The sequence below is a fragment of the Panicum virgatum genome, chromosome 5K, assembly GCF_016808335.1.
Source record: "Panicum virgatum strain AP13 chromosome 5K, P.virgatum_v5, whole genome shotgun sequence".
NCBI classification, from domain to species: domain Eukaryota; kingdom Viridiplantae; phylum Streptophyta; class Magnoliopsida; order Poales; family Poaceae; genus Panicum; species Panicum virgatum.
Genome location: NC_053140.1, coordinates 6061917 through 6079457, shown reverse-complemented (window position 1 = coordinate 6079457; position 17541 = coordinate 6061917). Strand labels below are relative to the sequence as shown.

At 49.1% G+C, this 17541-nt stretch overlaps 2 protein-coding genes across 2 annotated transcripts; both read right to left on the bottom strand.

Moving 5' to 3' along the window:
- Positions 1 to 4514: 4514 nt before the first annotated feature.
- LOC120705915 (fasciclin-like arabinogalactan protein 11) lies at positions 4515 to 5625 on the bottom strand. Its single transcript, XM_039990472.1, has one exon. It carries the CDS (start codon positions 5558 to 5560, stop codon positions 4766 to 4768), a length of 795 nt encoding a protein of 264 aa, XP_039846406.1. The 5' UTR covers positions 5561 to 5625; the 3' UTR covers positions 4515 to 4765.
- Positions 5626 to 7014: 1389 nt separating this feature from the next.
- On the bottom strand, positions 7015 to 12030 carry LOC120705914 (E3 ubiquitin-protein ligase MBR1-like). The gene is made up of 7 exons (XM_039990471.1): positions 11854 to 12030; positions 9251 to 9369; positions 8508 to 9170; positions 7875 to 8290; positions 7686 to 7787; positions 7446 to 7601; positions 7015 to 7349 (listed from the first exon to the last, which is right to left on the bottom strand). The coding sequence occupies exons 2-7, from the start codon at positions 9339 to 9341 to the stop codon at positions 7224 to 7226; spliced, it is 1554 nt and encodes a 517-aa protein (XP_039846405.1). The 5' UTR covers positions 9342 to 9369; positions 11854 to 12030; the 3' UTR covers positions 7015 to 7223.
- Positions 12031 to 17541: the final 5511 nt, after the last annotated feature.

Here is a 17541-nt window from a genome sequence, read left to right as displayed (position 1 = left end):
CGACGCGGCGCCTGCAGCCGCGCCACTGAGCCGCCCCGCCTGGAGGCTGTGCCGTCAGGCCCCGAGGCTGCTCCGCCCGGAGGACGCAACCACCTCGCCCCGAGGCTGGGTCGCCGAGCCGCTGGAGGACATAGAAGACAGTGAGGACAGGCGGCCCCCGCGGCGCCGCCGGTAGGGGTGGCGCGGGGCAGGGGTGTGGCGGCGAGATGAAGACGGGCGGCGGCAGCTAGGGCACCAGATGGATGGATGTAGAGAGGGGTAAAAATGTCTATACAAAAAAATACAAGGGATGAATACACTGCGGGTGGGCCCAAATAGCGGAAACAGGTATCCTAATGGCATGTCTCCAATATGATGAATTGTAGTAGTATATTTCTAACTTATGAAAGTTGTAATTAGAGTTAGTAAGGGCCTAAAATTTTGAACTAGAAAATCTAAGGGCCAGACTCTAAAAGAGTCAGGCTCTAATCTTATACAATTTTAAACTAAATAATTTAAGAGTCTTGTTGGGCTGTGAAGAGATTACTAAGGTCATGGACCACTACCACTCGCTAGTTGTAATGTTACCAATCCAAATAACAAAAAAAAACCTCAAAAAAATAAAAATAACCAAAAAAACAACTATGCCACGAACACCTAGCACTCTTGTCTCGGTGACTTCCAGTACAATTATACAGCTGCGAGATTGGTCGTAGAATTAAAAGAAAGTATCAGCGGCAGACAAGCTCAAGCTTGACAGAGTTTCCAATGGCAGCGTCGATTGGAGAGAATTATCCCTGATCATACTGTTGTATCCATGATCCATCCAATGCACACATTGTTCAGACCGATGCATTGGCAGATGGTGTGTTGTTGGGGCGGGTATCGTGAACAGTTCAGATGATATGGTTGGAAGACCGACTGTTTACAGTCTTACAGAGGTGGCGCCGTGCTGATGCGAGTTTGGCATTTCTGGTATCAAAGGAATGCCAGGAACTGATATGATAAGATTAAGTAGGGAATCCCGAAGTCCACTGGACGGTTGCAGCGGGCATTTTGTGTTGCCTAATATTTATCTGGAAACCATCGAGGCCGAGGTATCTTCGCTTCAATGAAACTACTGCAACTGCAAATACTGGCCATGCCATTTAGAAGTGGCCCTGTTTGATCTGTGCTATACTAAAAATTGTATCAACTTTGACCGCTAATTAGAGGTATTAAATTAAGGCAGCTTCTAAAATCAATTTCAAAACTCTTGCGCTAGGAACCCTGAAGAATCTAATGAGACCTTTGACCGCGTGATTAAAGGATGGTTACTGTAGCATCACTATAGCCAATCATCGATTAATTGCCGTCATTAGATTCGTCGCAAAAAATTACATCATTTCTGAAAAAGTTTTGCAAATAGACATTATTTAGTACTCCATACATGTGAAATTCTCTTCTCGAAAATCTTGCGCTAGGGATCCAAATAGAAACCAAACGAGGCCTGGATGTCATGCAGCTCATGGGAGTTTGAAAAGGAAGATGTCAACTGTCCCAAGCTACGAGCCGTCCCGGAAGGCCTGCCAAAGGATAAGGCTATCCGCACTCGTCATACTCCAAATCCACTCTCTAAAGAGAATATTCTGTCCTGGTCATCGAGATTCTCTGCTCTATATTCAGTTTCTCCGCACCCATCCACTCCATATATCTACTCTCTATACCAACAACCACGTCATGGGACCCACACGTCAGTTTTTTTTCTTTTCTTAATTCCCCCGGCGCCCTCCCTCCCCCATCTCTCTCTCGCCGGCTCTCCTGCTCATCCCAAGCGGCGGCCCTGCCCGCGCCGAGCCCCCTCCTCCCCGCCGGCGGCCCTACCCGTGGCGCGCCCTCCTCCCCGCCGGCAGCCCTCCCCACCAGCGTGGCGGCAGCGGACCGGGCGAGCAGTGGCGGCGGCCATGGCTTGGAGCTCCCTCCCCTTCCCTCCCTGGCGAGCGGCGGCCATGGCGTGGAGCTCCCTCCCCGTCCCTCGATTCGACGCTCCTCGGCTCGGCGAGGTGCGCGCGGCCCTCCTCCCCGACACCGGCGGCCGCGTCCACGACGGAACGGCCTACGTGCGCCACGGTGGGGGACCGGCGCGTGGCGAGATCCAGGACGGCGGCCCGTGGCGCGGCGGCACCGCGCCGGCCGGATCCGCGCAGGGCCTCGCCGCGCCCCCTGCCCGCGCGGGCTGGCCAGCCCGTGGGCACCGGCACCAGCGGCGGCGGGGGCGAGGGGAGCAGGGCACACCCGGAGGCGGCCCTCCATCCACGCCGGCGGACGCTCGGTGCGGCGGTGCGAACGCTCCGCGGAGGCTGCCCTCCCTCCTCGACGCGCTCCTCCTCTGGCGCCCCTCCTCCCTCCCTCCCCTGAGCCAGATCCGGCCCTCGCGGGCGAGCGGGACGGCGCCGCGGGGGCGCAGGGCCGCCTCGGCCACGCAGTGGAGGAGGGCCGCCTCTGCCATGCAGCGAAGCCCCTGCCCCCGGCGCTCGCGCTGGCCGTGGCGAGCAGGGCCGGGCCAGCTGTGACGGGGAGCTTCGCCATGGCCGCAGATCCACGCCGGGCGCGGACCTCGAGCGTCGCAGCGGCGGCGGAGCTCTCCTATCACCTCCCTCCCTCTCTGCTGTGGATTTGGCCGGCCCAGCGGCTCGCACGAGCTCCATGGCGGTGGCCTCCTCGAGCTGCGGCGCGAGGCAGGGCGGAGCGGGGCGGAGGCGCGCAGCTGCCAGCGGTTGGAGACGACGCGGGAAGGACGACGGGCCCCACCTCCATCAGGATATCGAGTCGCGCCGTACCGCGCTGTATGTGCCGCGCGGGAACTCGCTCTGGATGATACAGATGGTCTTACAGAGTGCCGCTGCGGGACATTTTCTTTGTAAAGTTGTACTGGAGTGGGGGATACAGAGCGGGTGGAGAGCCCACTACGGAGAGCCTAATCAGCCAACAAAAGGGTTCAAATCAAAGTCCTAGATGCCCTACAAGAGATCACGAATCTGCCTGCCTGTGGTTTGCTGGCCCAAGGTCAGGACTCAGGAGCAACAAGCCAGCAAGAGTTTGAAAAGGGTGTCCAGTTTGAGAATTTTGCAGCGATTGCTCTCTCAAATTGTCCTGCGCTAGAGTCGTGCAGCTATGCGCTCCACGTTGCCTGCAGAAAGCTAGCTTACGCCACGTTTGGATCTCAAAGCTAAACTTTAGTCCTCTAAGAGCACCACCAAGAGTTTATCAAATTTTACTTGGCAAATCTTGTGTTTGCCAATTTCTAAAAAGATATGCCAAGTAAAAAAAGAATCCATCTCCAATAATTTAGCATAATTCACTTGTCAAACTCAAATATAACTTACACCAGAAACCTGAGAGAGAAACAAAATTATGTTTATGCCCTTCCACCTCATGAAAACTTACATCAGGAACCCTGAGACAGAAACAAAATTATTTTTATGCCCTTCCACCTCTTCTAATACGGACGGATGCGCCGCGAATATGAGCGCACATATATACGCGCGCGGAGGCTCTTTTTCCGAACTTGGCATAAATGGCAACCTGGGATGGGGAACTGTTGGAGAAGTTTTTTCTATTTTTGCCAAAAAAATGGCAACCTAGGATAGGGAACTTTTGGAGATGCTCTACTTTGCATAGATAAAAGCTAATTGATGGTTAGAATCCATTAGTTCCAATTTGTCCTTGATTAGCCTATGCTTAGTGCAATTGATGGTTAGAAGAACCCATTAGTTCTAATTAGTCCTTGATTTATTTTTTTGTTTTAGAGTTTTCTTTCTTGTGTTTTTAGATCTTCATTCGAGGTTCAGAGTCTAAGAACTCTTATAATGTTTATTGGTTGTAGACATTCACATGTGAATGTTCAAAGCCGGGATTTTTCTTTATCTAAAAAAAGCCAATTGATGGTAAACTTTAACCTTCCTAGCTTAGTCCATCTAAGCAGGATCTTAATCGGTGGAGCAAGATATCAGTTCACCACAACATTTTGGGATACTGGACCATGCTGCAAAAAGCCAACAACCGGTTTCTGACAGATACATTTCCAGATGAATCGGTCGAGATACAACTGAACTACTGAGGAGGTGAGCAATCGATGTCTTGTCCATGGTGCCGTAATGCACCTGCAACTGCAAGTACTTCGAGCATGGAAAGCTCATTGCAACCTTCTTGATTGATTGATTTGCATTTGACAAATTTTAACTGAATTTCTTTTTCTTAGTTCTTACGCTTCTGACAGGTTGTAAAGCTACTAGTTATTCATTCTTTCTTTCTTTTGATAAAGAAGTTGTAGAACTATTGTTTTATCATGTAATGTAGGTATATTTTTCCTGGATCTCGTAAAAAAATTGTTCCGCTCTTTGCATTTCTTTTCATCGTGTCAATTTTGTGCAGATGAATCTGCTTCAACATTGCTCGAGTCATTATCCATGGATCAAACTGGGCCTGTGACTTTTGTTTCCTGAGGAGCAGTCTGATAAACAAGTGGTTTCATGATTGTGCTATGATAAACGAACTAAATACAACGGGGTACTGCAATATACACAGCTCATATTATTTAGCAGAATTACATAAAAATCGGACGACAACATTACATTACATGACAATAATACTCCTAGCAACTGCAATGGCAAGGAATAATAATTCATCCAAAAATGGCCAAAAGGGAAAAAGAAAAGACCAACAAGACCTGCGGGAAAAAAAGAAAGTATACAAAAAGATGGCACGGATGACGTCACGGGGATCTCTCACACTCTCATCGCCGTCACTACAGCCCCCACCACACGGCGGCCAGCGCAAGAGCCGCCGCGAGGCCACCTCCCGTCACCCTCGCCGCGGCGAGCGACGTGGTGGCGTCCGGGGACGCCTCGGCCTCGGGCGAGTCCGCGACGGACGCCGGCGTCTTGCCCTTCTTCTTGGCCGGCGCGAGCGGCGCGGGCGCGGGGGCCTCAGCCGTGCCGAAGAGCTTCGCCGGCAGCAGCACCTTGTTGACCTGGTAGACGACGAGGCTGTCGCCGGTGTAGAGGGTGTTGTCGACGGTGGCGTTGACGACCCCCGTGGAGATGTTCACCTGCTGGCCGCCCACGGCGGTGACGTTGAGCGGGTACTCCCCCGGCGAGCTGCTGCCGGCCTGCGTCCGGAGCGGGTTGCTGACGGTGTCGAACTGCGACTGGGGGATGGCGGTGGAGACGACGTGGTACTGGACGAGCGCGTTCTTGTCCTGGTCGGAGAGCGAGTTGAGCGTGCCGGAGGGCAGCGACGTGAAGGCGTTGTCCGTGGGCGCGAACACCGTGATCCCGTTGCCGCCGTTGGAGACCTGGTTGTCGATCTGCGACGCCACGCCCGTGGACTTGAGCAGCCGGATGAAGGTGTTGAACTGCCCGCCCTTGGCCAGCACGCCCGTGATGTTGCTCGACGCGGCCGCCGGCGCCGGCGCCGCGGGGGTCGCCGGCGTGGGCGTCGGCGTGGCCGGCGCCGCCGTCGGGGCCTGCTGCGCCGCCGCCGCGGCGACCACGCCGAGCGCCACGAGGACGCGCACGAGTCTCCGCATGGCCCCCTGCATGGCTACTCCTTGCGAGTCGTGACTGGCTTGCCACGCAACGATCAGTGTGGTGGCAGTGTCGAGGGAGGCCCATGACGCGGCCACTTATAGCAGAGGTGGTTGGGGGCAGCACGGGCACGAGAGGAGTGAGCTGTAAGAGAGGTGGTGGGGGTAAGTCAGATACAGTTACAGGGCACCAAACGGGGAGGTGAGCTGCCGAGGTGGAACAGGCTAACAGCCGGGGTCGCTTCAAGCTGCAGCAAGCCTTAGCCAGCGAGGAGTGCAGTGGGGCTCCGGTTTTTCCTCCTCTTTCTGACCATGGCGATTGGCGAGGTGGCAGTGATGGTGATTTGCATGGTGTGTGAAGAAGCTAAAGGGTTAGTGATGGATGGGCTGTTGTTTTGGTGAGAGTGCAGAACTGACTGATTAGTTGAAAATGATTTTGCCAATTTAACGAAACTTGGAACGGGACAAATGAATGCAATTGAATGACAAATTGATGTTTGTCTCTTAACCGGGAGAGTAGCAGGGATGGTTCGTAATTGGGTAGAGTTTGTTATTGGACAACTCAAAGCAACAGGGGGGTTTTACAGTTCTGGTAAATGAAGCAGGTACTAGCTATGATCCCCCCCCCCCCCCCCCCCCCCCCTGGGAGGAAATTACTTGGCACTGTTAGACTGTCCACGAGCACTCAGCAACCTTGCTACTATTACATTCTTTATGATGAACACAACTTAGATTCAACATTGCCTTGTGATTTTGTTTAACTTTTAGACCAACTTAAATCAGACTCCTAGGTCAATCCATTCCTCCTAATGGATCCAGAGAGAGTGCAGGTCAGGATTCAGGATCTACCAGGGCTCCTCTGTTCCTCACCACCAAGACACTCTGTCCAGTGGTGTCACCGAATCAGATCACCAGGGAATATTTCAGGGACAAAAGAAAGCGAGCAGCTGGTGCATTTCTTTCATCGTGAATAGCCGGTGCATCTAACGTATGATTTCCATTGGGCAGGAAATGGTCCAATAATTCTCCTCCTCAGCCCGGCAGCAAACAAAAACGACTACGATCGGAATGGCTTGTTCCGGTGTGCTCCGGCCTGCCACGACGCTAACACCCGATCCAACCGTCCCCATCAGCATGGTGGTGCATCCATGTACATGCACAATTGCACAATACCTGATTGCAAGAGGAATTATATCAGCCTAAAATGCTAGCTACCAACAGAGCTGCAGCTTAAACATCTTAGTTAGCATTTTTAAAGCAGCTTGTAACAAGTTAGCATTTTTAAAGTAGCTTGTAACAAAAGCAACCATACACCAATGCTTGCCTCTAAGCAACTTCACCATCGACTAGAACTACGATCTTGAGTTCTCGCACCAAACCTAAAATCCAGGAGAGGTAAGGCTGGCAGAAATGAACCTCGCAACTAAATTAAAGTTTTAAAAGTGTCGGCAAATTCAAAAGTCACGACATGAGCATGTAACCACTTGATGGTTAATTTACTTTAACTTGATTGTTACACTACAACAAAAGAATTTGGGCTTACTGCAACCCATGCAATAATTGATTCATCACCTTAGCATTTATTTACATTGCTAGGGGCAAAAGAATAGAATGGGATAATATGACCTGAGCCTAAAATCAATGGATCGAGGAGCACAATTGGTGCTCCACTGGTATCCTAAGCAGCGGCTGCTTTGCACACCGGGCATGAATTCTTCGTCTGCAGCCACTTCTTGATGCAATCGGCGTGGAAGTCATGGTTGCATTTCAGTATCCCCAGCACATCCTTGTCTTTGTAATCCTCCTGCCATAATGCATCCATCAGTCAGAAACTCAGAATTCAACAGTTTCAGGCCATGGTTATATAGACATCAGTTTAATAGGTATTGAGAAAATGTACCAGGCAAATGACACAGCTCCCGTCATCTTGGTCCTCTTGATCGTTTTGCATTTGGTCAGAGCTGCAGCAGACCACTTCTCTCACACACTTCGAAATTTTTTCATCAGCCAAGCCTGTGTTGACATTACCCATAAATTCTCCCAAAGCCAACAAGTCCTGTGGGCAATCCAAAGGTAAAGTCAGAAGAAAGGCTCAAATTTCAAGAGCAAGAGGAGCGAAGAAGCAAAATGTGGTATTTACCTCGTAACTCATGTTGTCAATGTCCAGTCTCATGTCCCTGTGGGGGTCAGCAGCTGCTGCTCTTGATTCGTAAAAGACCAACTGGTCCAGCATCATAAACCGCTTCACAAACAGCAGCAATATCAGTTTCAAGTCCTACAACAAACACTAACTTAATTTCATGGAAACAAGGAAGAAAAGGCTATCTACCTCTGCCTCAGTCATCAAAGGATGAAAACCATAGTAAGAACTCCTAGCCCTTCTATTCCTTCCATTACTAGCATGCCCCACAGCTATATGCCTTGAATGTCTAGAAGATGCAGCAGATCTGGCAGGTGATGGTTCCATCCGCACGGATGTAGATGTAGCTGCAGAGATAGCAGGTGGATAGCTCCGAATGACTGTCTCAACGGGCAATGCTCTAGGGCCAGAGGAAGCTGCGGGAGCTGGATGAGGGTAGACATGAACAGCGCCACCATGAACAGTCCTAGGAGCATAGCCACCGTTAGCAAATGTTGCACTGCTGGATGATGGAACAGTTGGGACAGCACCAACACTTGGGTTGCTGCTTCCAATAGCAGGATAGTAAGTCCTCTCCAGAGCCCTGCTAGCGAGTCCTGGAGCACCTACAAAACTCCTGTGCTGTAAGTATCAACAATTGATAAACTAAATCAACAACAGAAACTCCGATCACAATAGAACAGAAGGGTTTAACTGGTTTTTTAAATCAATTCGTGAAAGCAACTCCCAACCAAACTTTGAAGGGTTGAGTTCCGCTTCCACCATCTCATGTTAGAAACATATCAGATATTTAGCATATTTAATTAAGCATTGAATACTAACCTGATGGTACAGTTCTCGCTGGCGCAGAAACAGGTGCTTGGTTCCTTTCCACTGATGTACCTAGGGAAACAGCACTTGCAGCTGAACTAAATGATGGGAGATGAATGGTGTTTGCTGTGTAAGCTGGAGCCGGTCGAGCTTCCAGTGAAATATTATGATTGTGCCGTGCTCTCACATTCCTTTGAAATCCTTCTTGCTGGATCAAGTGTTGGCCATTCCAACCACTTTGGCCAATTCTTAAAGGCATTTGAGGAAGAAAGGGATCAGCAAGTGGAGCGGGATTTGGCTGCACGGAGTTAGATAACTGAGTATTGGAAGAGCTTCCAACATAATAACCATTAGCACTGATCCCCACAGGGTTTATGATGGGATTTTTTCGTTTCACTGCGGCCCTTCTGTTCTCCATATGGGAGCTCACTGGAGCAAAGCCTTCCTCAGATCTATGTGGATAACTCACAGCAGGCTCTGCTAAATGGCTGCTGGAACTTCCAGCAGGATAATGAACAAAGGGAGCATGTGAGGTTCCTGGGTTCCCAACTCTATAACCTAAAGTTTGCATAGGGTGACCTGAAGATGGAAGGTCATTTGATCTAACTGTCACATTCCCATGACTTGAATGGCCAATTCTAAGGGGTGCATCATGATGCACTAGAAGCTTCTGACCTGAGATTAGAACAGAAACATTATTTATTTTATCACAATTCTTATAAATGTACAAAAGTATAATGATTCAATCAAGGTACCTAAAGGCAGGGATTCATTGTGTGGAACATTAATGGGTTGAATATGATCCATCTCTGGCAGCTGGATATGGCCGTGATTACTTCGAGCCATCAGAAAATAAGTCAGGTCTGCCTGCCCTCTGGAAATAAAACAAAACCGATATCAATAATCCAGCATCAACATAGCATTGAAGAGTCCAATGAAAGAATACATTGCCATGAAATTTATCTCAAATATTGCTAGATTACTGATATGTGATATATGTTGTGTAAGATCTCACAAAATAAGTACTGAAGTCATTCAAGTTCATTCCAATGTTCAGTGGCCAGTACATGAATAATGAATAAAAAACAAACACAATCCTGAATGAGCATACGAGGGACAGTAAGACTGAACAACACAACAATCCAGAATTTCCATCAACTCTTAAAACTGCAAAGGTCACGCCCACCAAATTTCTATCAACTCATAAAACTGCAGAGGTCACAACCACAGCAGAACCACCCTTATGAGACATTTCCTTAGTGAAGTCACAAATATGCATTCCAAATGATATGGCCTTTACTTGACAAGTAAATGGGCTACAAGGTTTTAGACTGAGTCGTTCAAATCCCTTGAACGGTCAACATAACAACTAGTAAATTGACTACAGATTACTGATTTTGGAAACTTTGAAGTGCCCTTATCATCCACAATAATAGGTTAACAGATCCAAACTGACAAGGGAAATTATCTAATTAAACTAGCGACATGGCACCGAAACAGACCAAAGTGATCCAGGAATACGGCAAGTAGAATTTGAAAATATCTGGCTTGAGAAGCTAAAGAATAATAACCATTTTTCTGATAGATAGGAACCGGAATATCAAATGGATTTACAACCACATTGTATATCGCATTATTCCTTCCAATCTTTTTATACATTTTTAGCAAATATATAGATCAAACCAAACAAAATCAATTTGACTTTACATAGCAGGAAACAATACAAGGAAAAGAAGAAAAGGAAAGAAAGAGCAGATTGCAAATGAAAGAAGAAATGCTCCAAGCAATGCCCGACAGTCCCAGACTATGCCATTCCTAAAATTCTTCATGGATGATGCACTTCTGGCCTTCCTCTGTTCATTGGTAAATCCACCTCACTCCAAAATCAACAGATATCTAGCTTGCATTTCTTTTGGACATGATTCATCTTGCGAATATTTAATCAGAAATAACACCACCAGCACGCAAAACTGGAGACAAGCTGCACTTCTCTCTTGTATATCAGTTAGTGCTTTCCAGTTCTACATGACTGAAGGTTAGCAAACATCTTCTCTAAGCATGATCGATTTCTTAACAAAAGGGTATAAACGATACGCTAAATCAACACTCTGATTGAACTTAGTTCGCTGCAACCTAACAAAATCGTACAAATGATAATGTCAGATTCATGTTTACACTACAAATAGAAAACCGAAATAGGTTAGATTCAAGGGGCTAAGGCAGCAATTGTAATATAAATCTAAGTCCTCAAGAGGATTGAGAAAATGACAACAAAATAATGTCCGAATGACCTACATAATAAATGATACCAAATAATGCCCCCAATAAAACACCATAGGAGTCGACAGAACAGCCGACAATCATATGGTTAATGTAGCAGAACAACAACCACCACATTCTATTTATACGAGGACAACAACAATGATGTTGGAGTAATGCCTAAGACAAGTTCCAAAGGCACAGTAGTAGAAAATGGGAGAACTCTCCCGCAATCCTACTATAGCATCTCCACGACTCCACATCCTATCTGAGTAATAAGTAAACAAATGCAAACACCCATCATCTATTGAAGTTAGTACATTCTTAAGTCAATGGAAATCAAGATGTTAAAACAGAAAATGCATATCTAGGGGTCACTGGATTGGAAATCAAACTCAAGTAAGCCTGAAGTCTCATTGGTGATGCTAAATATCAGCCATGACACGCATTTCGACATAACCACAAAATGATTGAGTGGAACCTACAAAGCATGGAACGTGGAGGAGCCGAAGATGCTGCAGGAGACGTGAAAATGGGTATTGGAACAGAAGAATTATGCAGATTTAAAGAGCTACCAGAACAATGCTTAGTTGCGAAGGCAGAAAAAAGGGTGGTCGGGGTGTGTCCCCTAAATGGAAAGTCCCCGTTCACTTCTAAAAGAGCAAACTTTGGCCGTAGATTTGATCTCGCACTCGTTCGATTAACTACCCTTTCCAGAAAGCAAACATGGCAGCTCCCATGATGGCTTACCAGAAAGGGACGTCCATCCGTAACGATACAGGTCCGCACGACCCACGAGATAAAAATCAAACCAAAATCCCAAACACGCACCATCCACAGCAGCGATTCCGCGAAATCTCTCGCTACGACTCAAATCATTTCCTGGGGAATCAACAGGCGCGCATCGCATTCCTCGGCGCGCCGCATCAAATCGCTGCGGAATCGCGCCAGCCCGAGCGGAAACCAACGGCCCGACCCGGGCTCTCGGGCAAACGAACATCTAATCCGGGAAGGACCACCGATCGCTCCGTGCCAGCGGTCAATCGGACGAGAACCAGGCCGGGAACAGCAGAATCAGGGGAGGATCGGCGGGCCGTACCTGTCGGGCGGGCCGATCCGGGCACGGCGGAATCCCCAGGCGCCGGCGGTGGGGGAGCTCCCTCGGACGGACGGGGATGAGGAAGGAAGCGGTCGCCGCACGGCGGGGGAAGCTCCCTCGCAACCCGCGCCGCTGCTGTAAACAAACAGCGGGATTTGTCCGTGTGAGAGGAGGGGAACGAGCGGGGGTGGGGCGAGGAGGGCGACAGGGTATTTATAACGGCTCTCGCCCCGGGCGGAGAACGGGAAGGAAGAGCGGGGGGGGGGGGGGGGGCGGTGGGGCCCAGCTTCCGGTGGCTGCCTGGCTGGCCCCCTCCCCGCCTCGGGGTTCGCCTTTACGACCAGCCAGGATAACAAAAAGCTCCTTACCGAGTTGGATGCGTGATTTTTCTCATTTTCCTTTTCCATCCGAGCCCGCGCGTCAGCCGGGCTCCGGGGTCCGCATCGAGGAGCCACGTGTCGTACGGGTGCGGTACGTATTATTGTGCGCGGGGAGGAGATGGATGGGGTATGGTAAGGCTGAACTCAGCAGACGACGGCCAGTGGACGCTTCTCGACGCCACGCGAGCCCACCGCACACGTGGCCGGCCCCGGCCCCGCCACCTCCGCCCGCCCGCCCGCCACCTCCGCCCGCGCGACACCTCCGCGTCGTCTGCTGAGGTCAGCCTAAGACGTGACGTGAACCACCGGCACGTAAGAGTAAAAATGGTTTCCTACCCCGTAAACCCCGAAAATAAAAATAAACTGTCACATCGAATATTTCGACACATGTATGGAGTACTAAATGAAGTCTATTTACAAATTTTTTTGCATAGATGGGTTGTAAATCGCGAGACGAATCTAATGAGCCTACTTAATCCATGATTTGCAACATTGATGCTACAGTAACCATCCGCAAATTATTAATTAATCATGGATTAATTAGCATCATTAGATTCGTCTCGCGATTTACAACTCATCTGTGCAAAAAATTTTATAAATAAACTTCATTTAGTATTTCAAATTAATAAGATTCCAACAAAAAAAATTTGCGCCGCAACTAAACAGACCCAAAGTGTTTTGTTTGACCGGCCCGGGGAGCCATGGGTCACGGACGCACGCCACGGTATACGTACCCGTACCAGTAGGATATGGAGTACCCTCATCAATCCGCTGCGATCTTGCTGTCCGTCCGTCTCTCGTTTTCGGCACGCGAGGGGGTTGATGATATGGACACCGTGTGGGGGACGCCTTTCCCTTCCTTTTGTTTTTCCAAGTTCACACCCATACGGTGAAAAACAGGCAGATGGCTTTTAGGAAAGCTTTGGATTCCAACCTATGAGAGAGAGATCGGGTGGTTGGGTTCGGCGCCAGGAGGAGTATCCAGCATTCACCCTGGGGGTGCAGGCGGGCAGGGTAGACCCCGGTAGGAGGGAGGAGAGACGACATGTCCCATCGGCGCAGTGTAACACCTAGCAAAACCGGACGGTCCGCCAGAGTGGCGGACGGTCCGCCAGATTAAGGCCTAATATTAATCTGATTGTTGACCCTGATTGTCATATTCTTCTTCCTCCTCATTCCATCGATCAGAGACGAGCGGAGCTCGTCCGCTCGCCCCACCGTCGCTCCCTCCCTTCGATCTCTTTCCTCCGGCCACCACATTTTGATTCCTTGCGCGAGTACCTTCCCCAGCACTTCCTCCACTTTCCCCAACCCCAGCTAGCTCCTTCCCGGCCGGAATCGCCCCCGCCACCGCCGGTCACCATTGGAGCCCGCTTGAAGCTTGCTCCACCGCCGATCCGCTTCTCCGGTCGTCCTCCACCCGAACCGACCCCGAGAATGGATTCGTGGTGAGTTAGTTGTGCTTCCCGGCCTTTTCCCCTTCCGTGGTGCGCCGCCGGCGCCGGTGAACCGCCGCCGCCGCCGTGCTTGCTGCCGCCTGTCGCGCGGTGTCAAAAGATGGGAACCGCGGACGGTATGCCTAGGAGGGCCGGACAGTCCGCAGGTCAAGTTAGAAGTTGTCCAGAGACGATGTTGTCTTTGGTGGTTTCGTAGAATTGTACTGCGGACGGTCCGCTATTGGAGAGCGGACAGTCCGCCGTTGAGTTCGGAATTTGTCCAGAGACGATGTTGTCTCTGGTGGGGTTCGCAGGGTTGAACTGTGGACGGTCCGCTATAGGAGAGCGGGAGTCCGCCGTAGAGTCTAGAGTTTTGTCCAGAGACGTTGTCATCTCTGGTGGATTGACAGAGTGAACTGCGGACAGTCTGCCAAGGAGGGCCGAACGGTCCGCAGTAGAGTTTAGAAATTTGTCCAGAGGCGTCATTGCCTCTGGTGGTTTTGCGGAGATAAACTGCGGACGGTCCGCTGTTTGAGAGCGGACAGTCCGCCGTATAGATTTGAAATTTTGTCCAGAGAAGTAGTGGGTTCTGGGGGGATTGCAGAAGTGTGTTGCGGACAGTCCGCCAGTCAGTCTAGAAATTCTCCCGAGACGTTGGGTGTTCTGGTGGGTCTGCGAAGTTGAACTGCGGACGGTCCGCCATTTGGTTGCGGGCAGTTCGCATGACATTTCATTTTGGGTATAGTGAGTATATAGTTTGAGTTGCACTCAATCATTTCATATGCATTCGTGTAGCATCCGTAGCTGAGGGCGCCGTATATGAGGTGATTGCGGCACCGCAGGAGCAGCCGGAGCAAGCCCAGTAGGAGAGGCGTGAGAACCCGGCCCAAGGCCCGTCTGACCCTAGCACTGAGCAGCAGACGCAAGGCAAGCCCCGGTGCACATCCGATTATTTCAAATTATGACACATTTATATGTCTCTATTATTTGTGCATTAGATTTATGAATTGTTTGAAACACTAGTTGCATGAGCCCTAGGTCTCCTTGAGTATATTAGTATGTATAGGACGATGGAAGTGCTATGCTTAATGGTTTTCGGTAGAAGACGAGTGCTCTCCTGCCACTCACGAGATACAGTATGATTAGAAGTCGAGTAATTCCCGGTTACTCGCGAGATATATGATATATGGCTATTTCAGTACATGAATATATGATTATGAATTGTGATAAATGGATAATGTGAGACCAGACGGGGAAATGCGGTAGTACCGCCCGAATTAATCCGACTCAGGTGCGCTAACCATCACCCTAAAGGTAATTCCGGCTAACACTCACTTCAAATGGAGTAATCCGGCAGTGCTGTCGGGTAAAACCTTTAAAATTAAAGTTTTGATCAAAACCTTTGATTCATTTTTGCAGACCCGATCAACATGGACATGTGGATGCATTTGGCTACACTTGTATATTTGATTATGAAAGTTTATAGAACTATTCTACTCTTGCACACATACTCATGTACACATACATATATACACATGCATTTGCTTTAATTATGCTTGATTATGCATGGTGACCTGGTTAAAGACCTTGCTAATTATTTTTAAACACATGAGGTGTTACAGGAAATGATGACAATGTATAGGTATGGTAGCAGGACAGGGTTCCTGGGTGTCTTAGCCCCGTCTGTGTCGATTAAGGACCGATCCGTTGTTGGCAGTGCTGATCGGGGATTGAACTGTACTAACCGCATGCCAGGAGTAGGAGGTAGTCGAAACCGGTAAGCCGAGTACTACCTTGCTTCGAAAGTACAGAACTTCAACTTACCTCCTGGGGTGGTCGAGTAGTCGCGGAGAAACGGGGATGCACGTGTTTTACTTTTGTTGGTCTCACGTTGAGCTCGGCGGACCATATGATGGTGGGGCGGTCCTGTAGTTCGAGGCAGGGAGGGGAAATGTTGATGCATGTGGTCCGACGGGGCTAATACGTGTCGTATTGGTTAGGTACACCTTGCAAGGTTAAATCGAATCGATTCGCCGTGTCTCGCGGATATGACGGCCTCGATCTCTTTGTCGCCTCGTAGAAATGGATTAGAAATATTAGTGATAAATGATGGAACCATTTTGAATCATTATTGTGATGCTCCAACATGATTGTTTTAGATATGACAATATTAAATAAGAGTCTTTCTATATAGAACATGTGGCTAAAATATGGAAATTAAGGATCCAATTATAGATGCTTTTTCTGCAAAACAACCCCACTAGCCAGAAAGTCATGCATGTCTAGGTAGGGGCTATGTATACACCAAGTCGGGTAAGCTTTGTTGAGTATTAGTATACTCAGGGTTTGTTCCCACAATTATTTCAGGACACCCGGACGTAGACTTCGGTCCCTGCTGCGTTAAGTTCCTCCGCCGGGACGCAGAGGGATGGGAGGTTGTGAAGCCAGACGCTTAGTTAGGGATCTCCTTAGGGTACTTTTTTGGTAGTTGTAGGCCCTTTTCTTTATTCGAATCCTAATTTCGGTATTGTAAAATTTATAAACTATGTGTGTATGCAAATTTGGTTTGTAAATCTTAAGGCAGAGTCTTGTGTATATTATTGTATTTTCAAATTTATGTCGTGATTGTATCATCTGCGCTCACCTTCGCGTGAGACTATCGGTGTTGTTTCGATCGGGACGTGGATTGAGAAAGAATCGTCAAATTAAACTGCTAAGCTAATGTGTCCGATGTGTTCAAATGATGGACATTATGTTTAATTAGAATTTTAATTTTGCGGTTCGGTCACACGCAATCTGGCAGAAGGGCAGGATTACTGGCTACTAGCTACTCTAAAGTCAAGTCTCCGGTAGACCAGCACGCGGAGTATACAGTACACGAACCCTTCTCCTGCAGCTGCAGGCAGGCCCACGGTGTTGACCACTACGGACTCATAAACAGCGCGTCGCTCACCTTATTGGCTAAGGGGGTGTTTAGTTTCCAAAATAAAAATTTTTGGATGTCAAATCGACTGTTTGACCAGATGTCGGGAGGGTTTTTCGGACACTAATTAAAAAATTAATTTCAGAACTCATCTGGAAACCGTAAGACGAATCTTTTGAGGTCTTTGACCGCATCATTATTATGCACTAATTAGGCTCAAAAGATTCGTCCGGTCGTGTATATTCAAACTGTGCAATTAGTTTTATTTTTTTAACTATATTTAATACTACATGCATGTGTTCAAAGGGGAGGTAAAAATTTTTGGTAATTAAACGGGCTTTAAAAAGGATTTGCAAAACCTTAACCGATGCAAATAATAGTATTCGGCGCATTTTCTTCTCTGTCCGTCACGATACTCACCTGGCGCAAGAGCCGTGGGGACGCTGGACGGACGGACGGACGGACGGACAAAGAGGAAGATGAGGCTTCCGTGACAAGCGAAGAAAACCGGTGTACCGAACGGAGCCGCTGGGCAGGCCGCGGGTCCCCAGCGGAGGGGCCCACGCGGCAGCCACCGGTCAGAAGGCTGCCGCGAGGGGCCACGGAAACGTGGCCGTGGACAGCCGGGCGGCCAGCCACCCACGACACCAGGCGCAGGCAGCGGCGGGCATCCCGTCGATCGGCGGCGGCATGTGACCAGCGACCAGGCCCCTATGCACGCACACGCAGCAGGCGCAGCTGCCAACTCGCCGTACGCCAGCAGCCACCGCGCAGTTAGGGGGTGTTTTAGTTGATGAAAATTTTTGGTATAAAAGTCAAATCAAATGTTTGATTAGATGTCGAAATTGATCTTCGGGTACTAACTAAAAAACTAATTTCAGAACTCGCTTGGAAACCGCGAGACGAATCTTTTGAGACCTTTGACTGCATCATCAGCACATATGGGTTA

Coding starts and splice junctions, on each gene's coding strand:
- LOC120705915 (XM_039990472.1), bottom strand. CDS start 5,560: ATGCAGGGGGCCATGCGGAGACTCGTGCGCGTCCTCGTGGCGCTCGGC.
- LOC120705914 (XM_039990471.1), bottom strand. CDS start 9,341: ATGGCTCGAAGTAATCACGGCCATATCCAGCTGCCAGAGATGGATCAT. Junction 8,291..8,507: donor AGCGAGAACTGTACCATCAG/GTTAGTATTCAA, acceptor GGAGTTTTGTAG/GTGCTCCAGGACTCGCTAGC. Junction 7,350..7,445: donor GGAGCTGTGTCATTTGCCTG/GTACATTTTCTC, acceptor GCATTATGGCAG/GAGGATTACAAAGACAAGGA.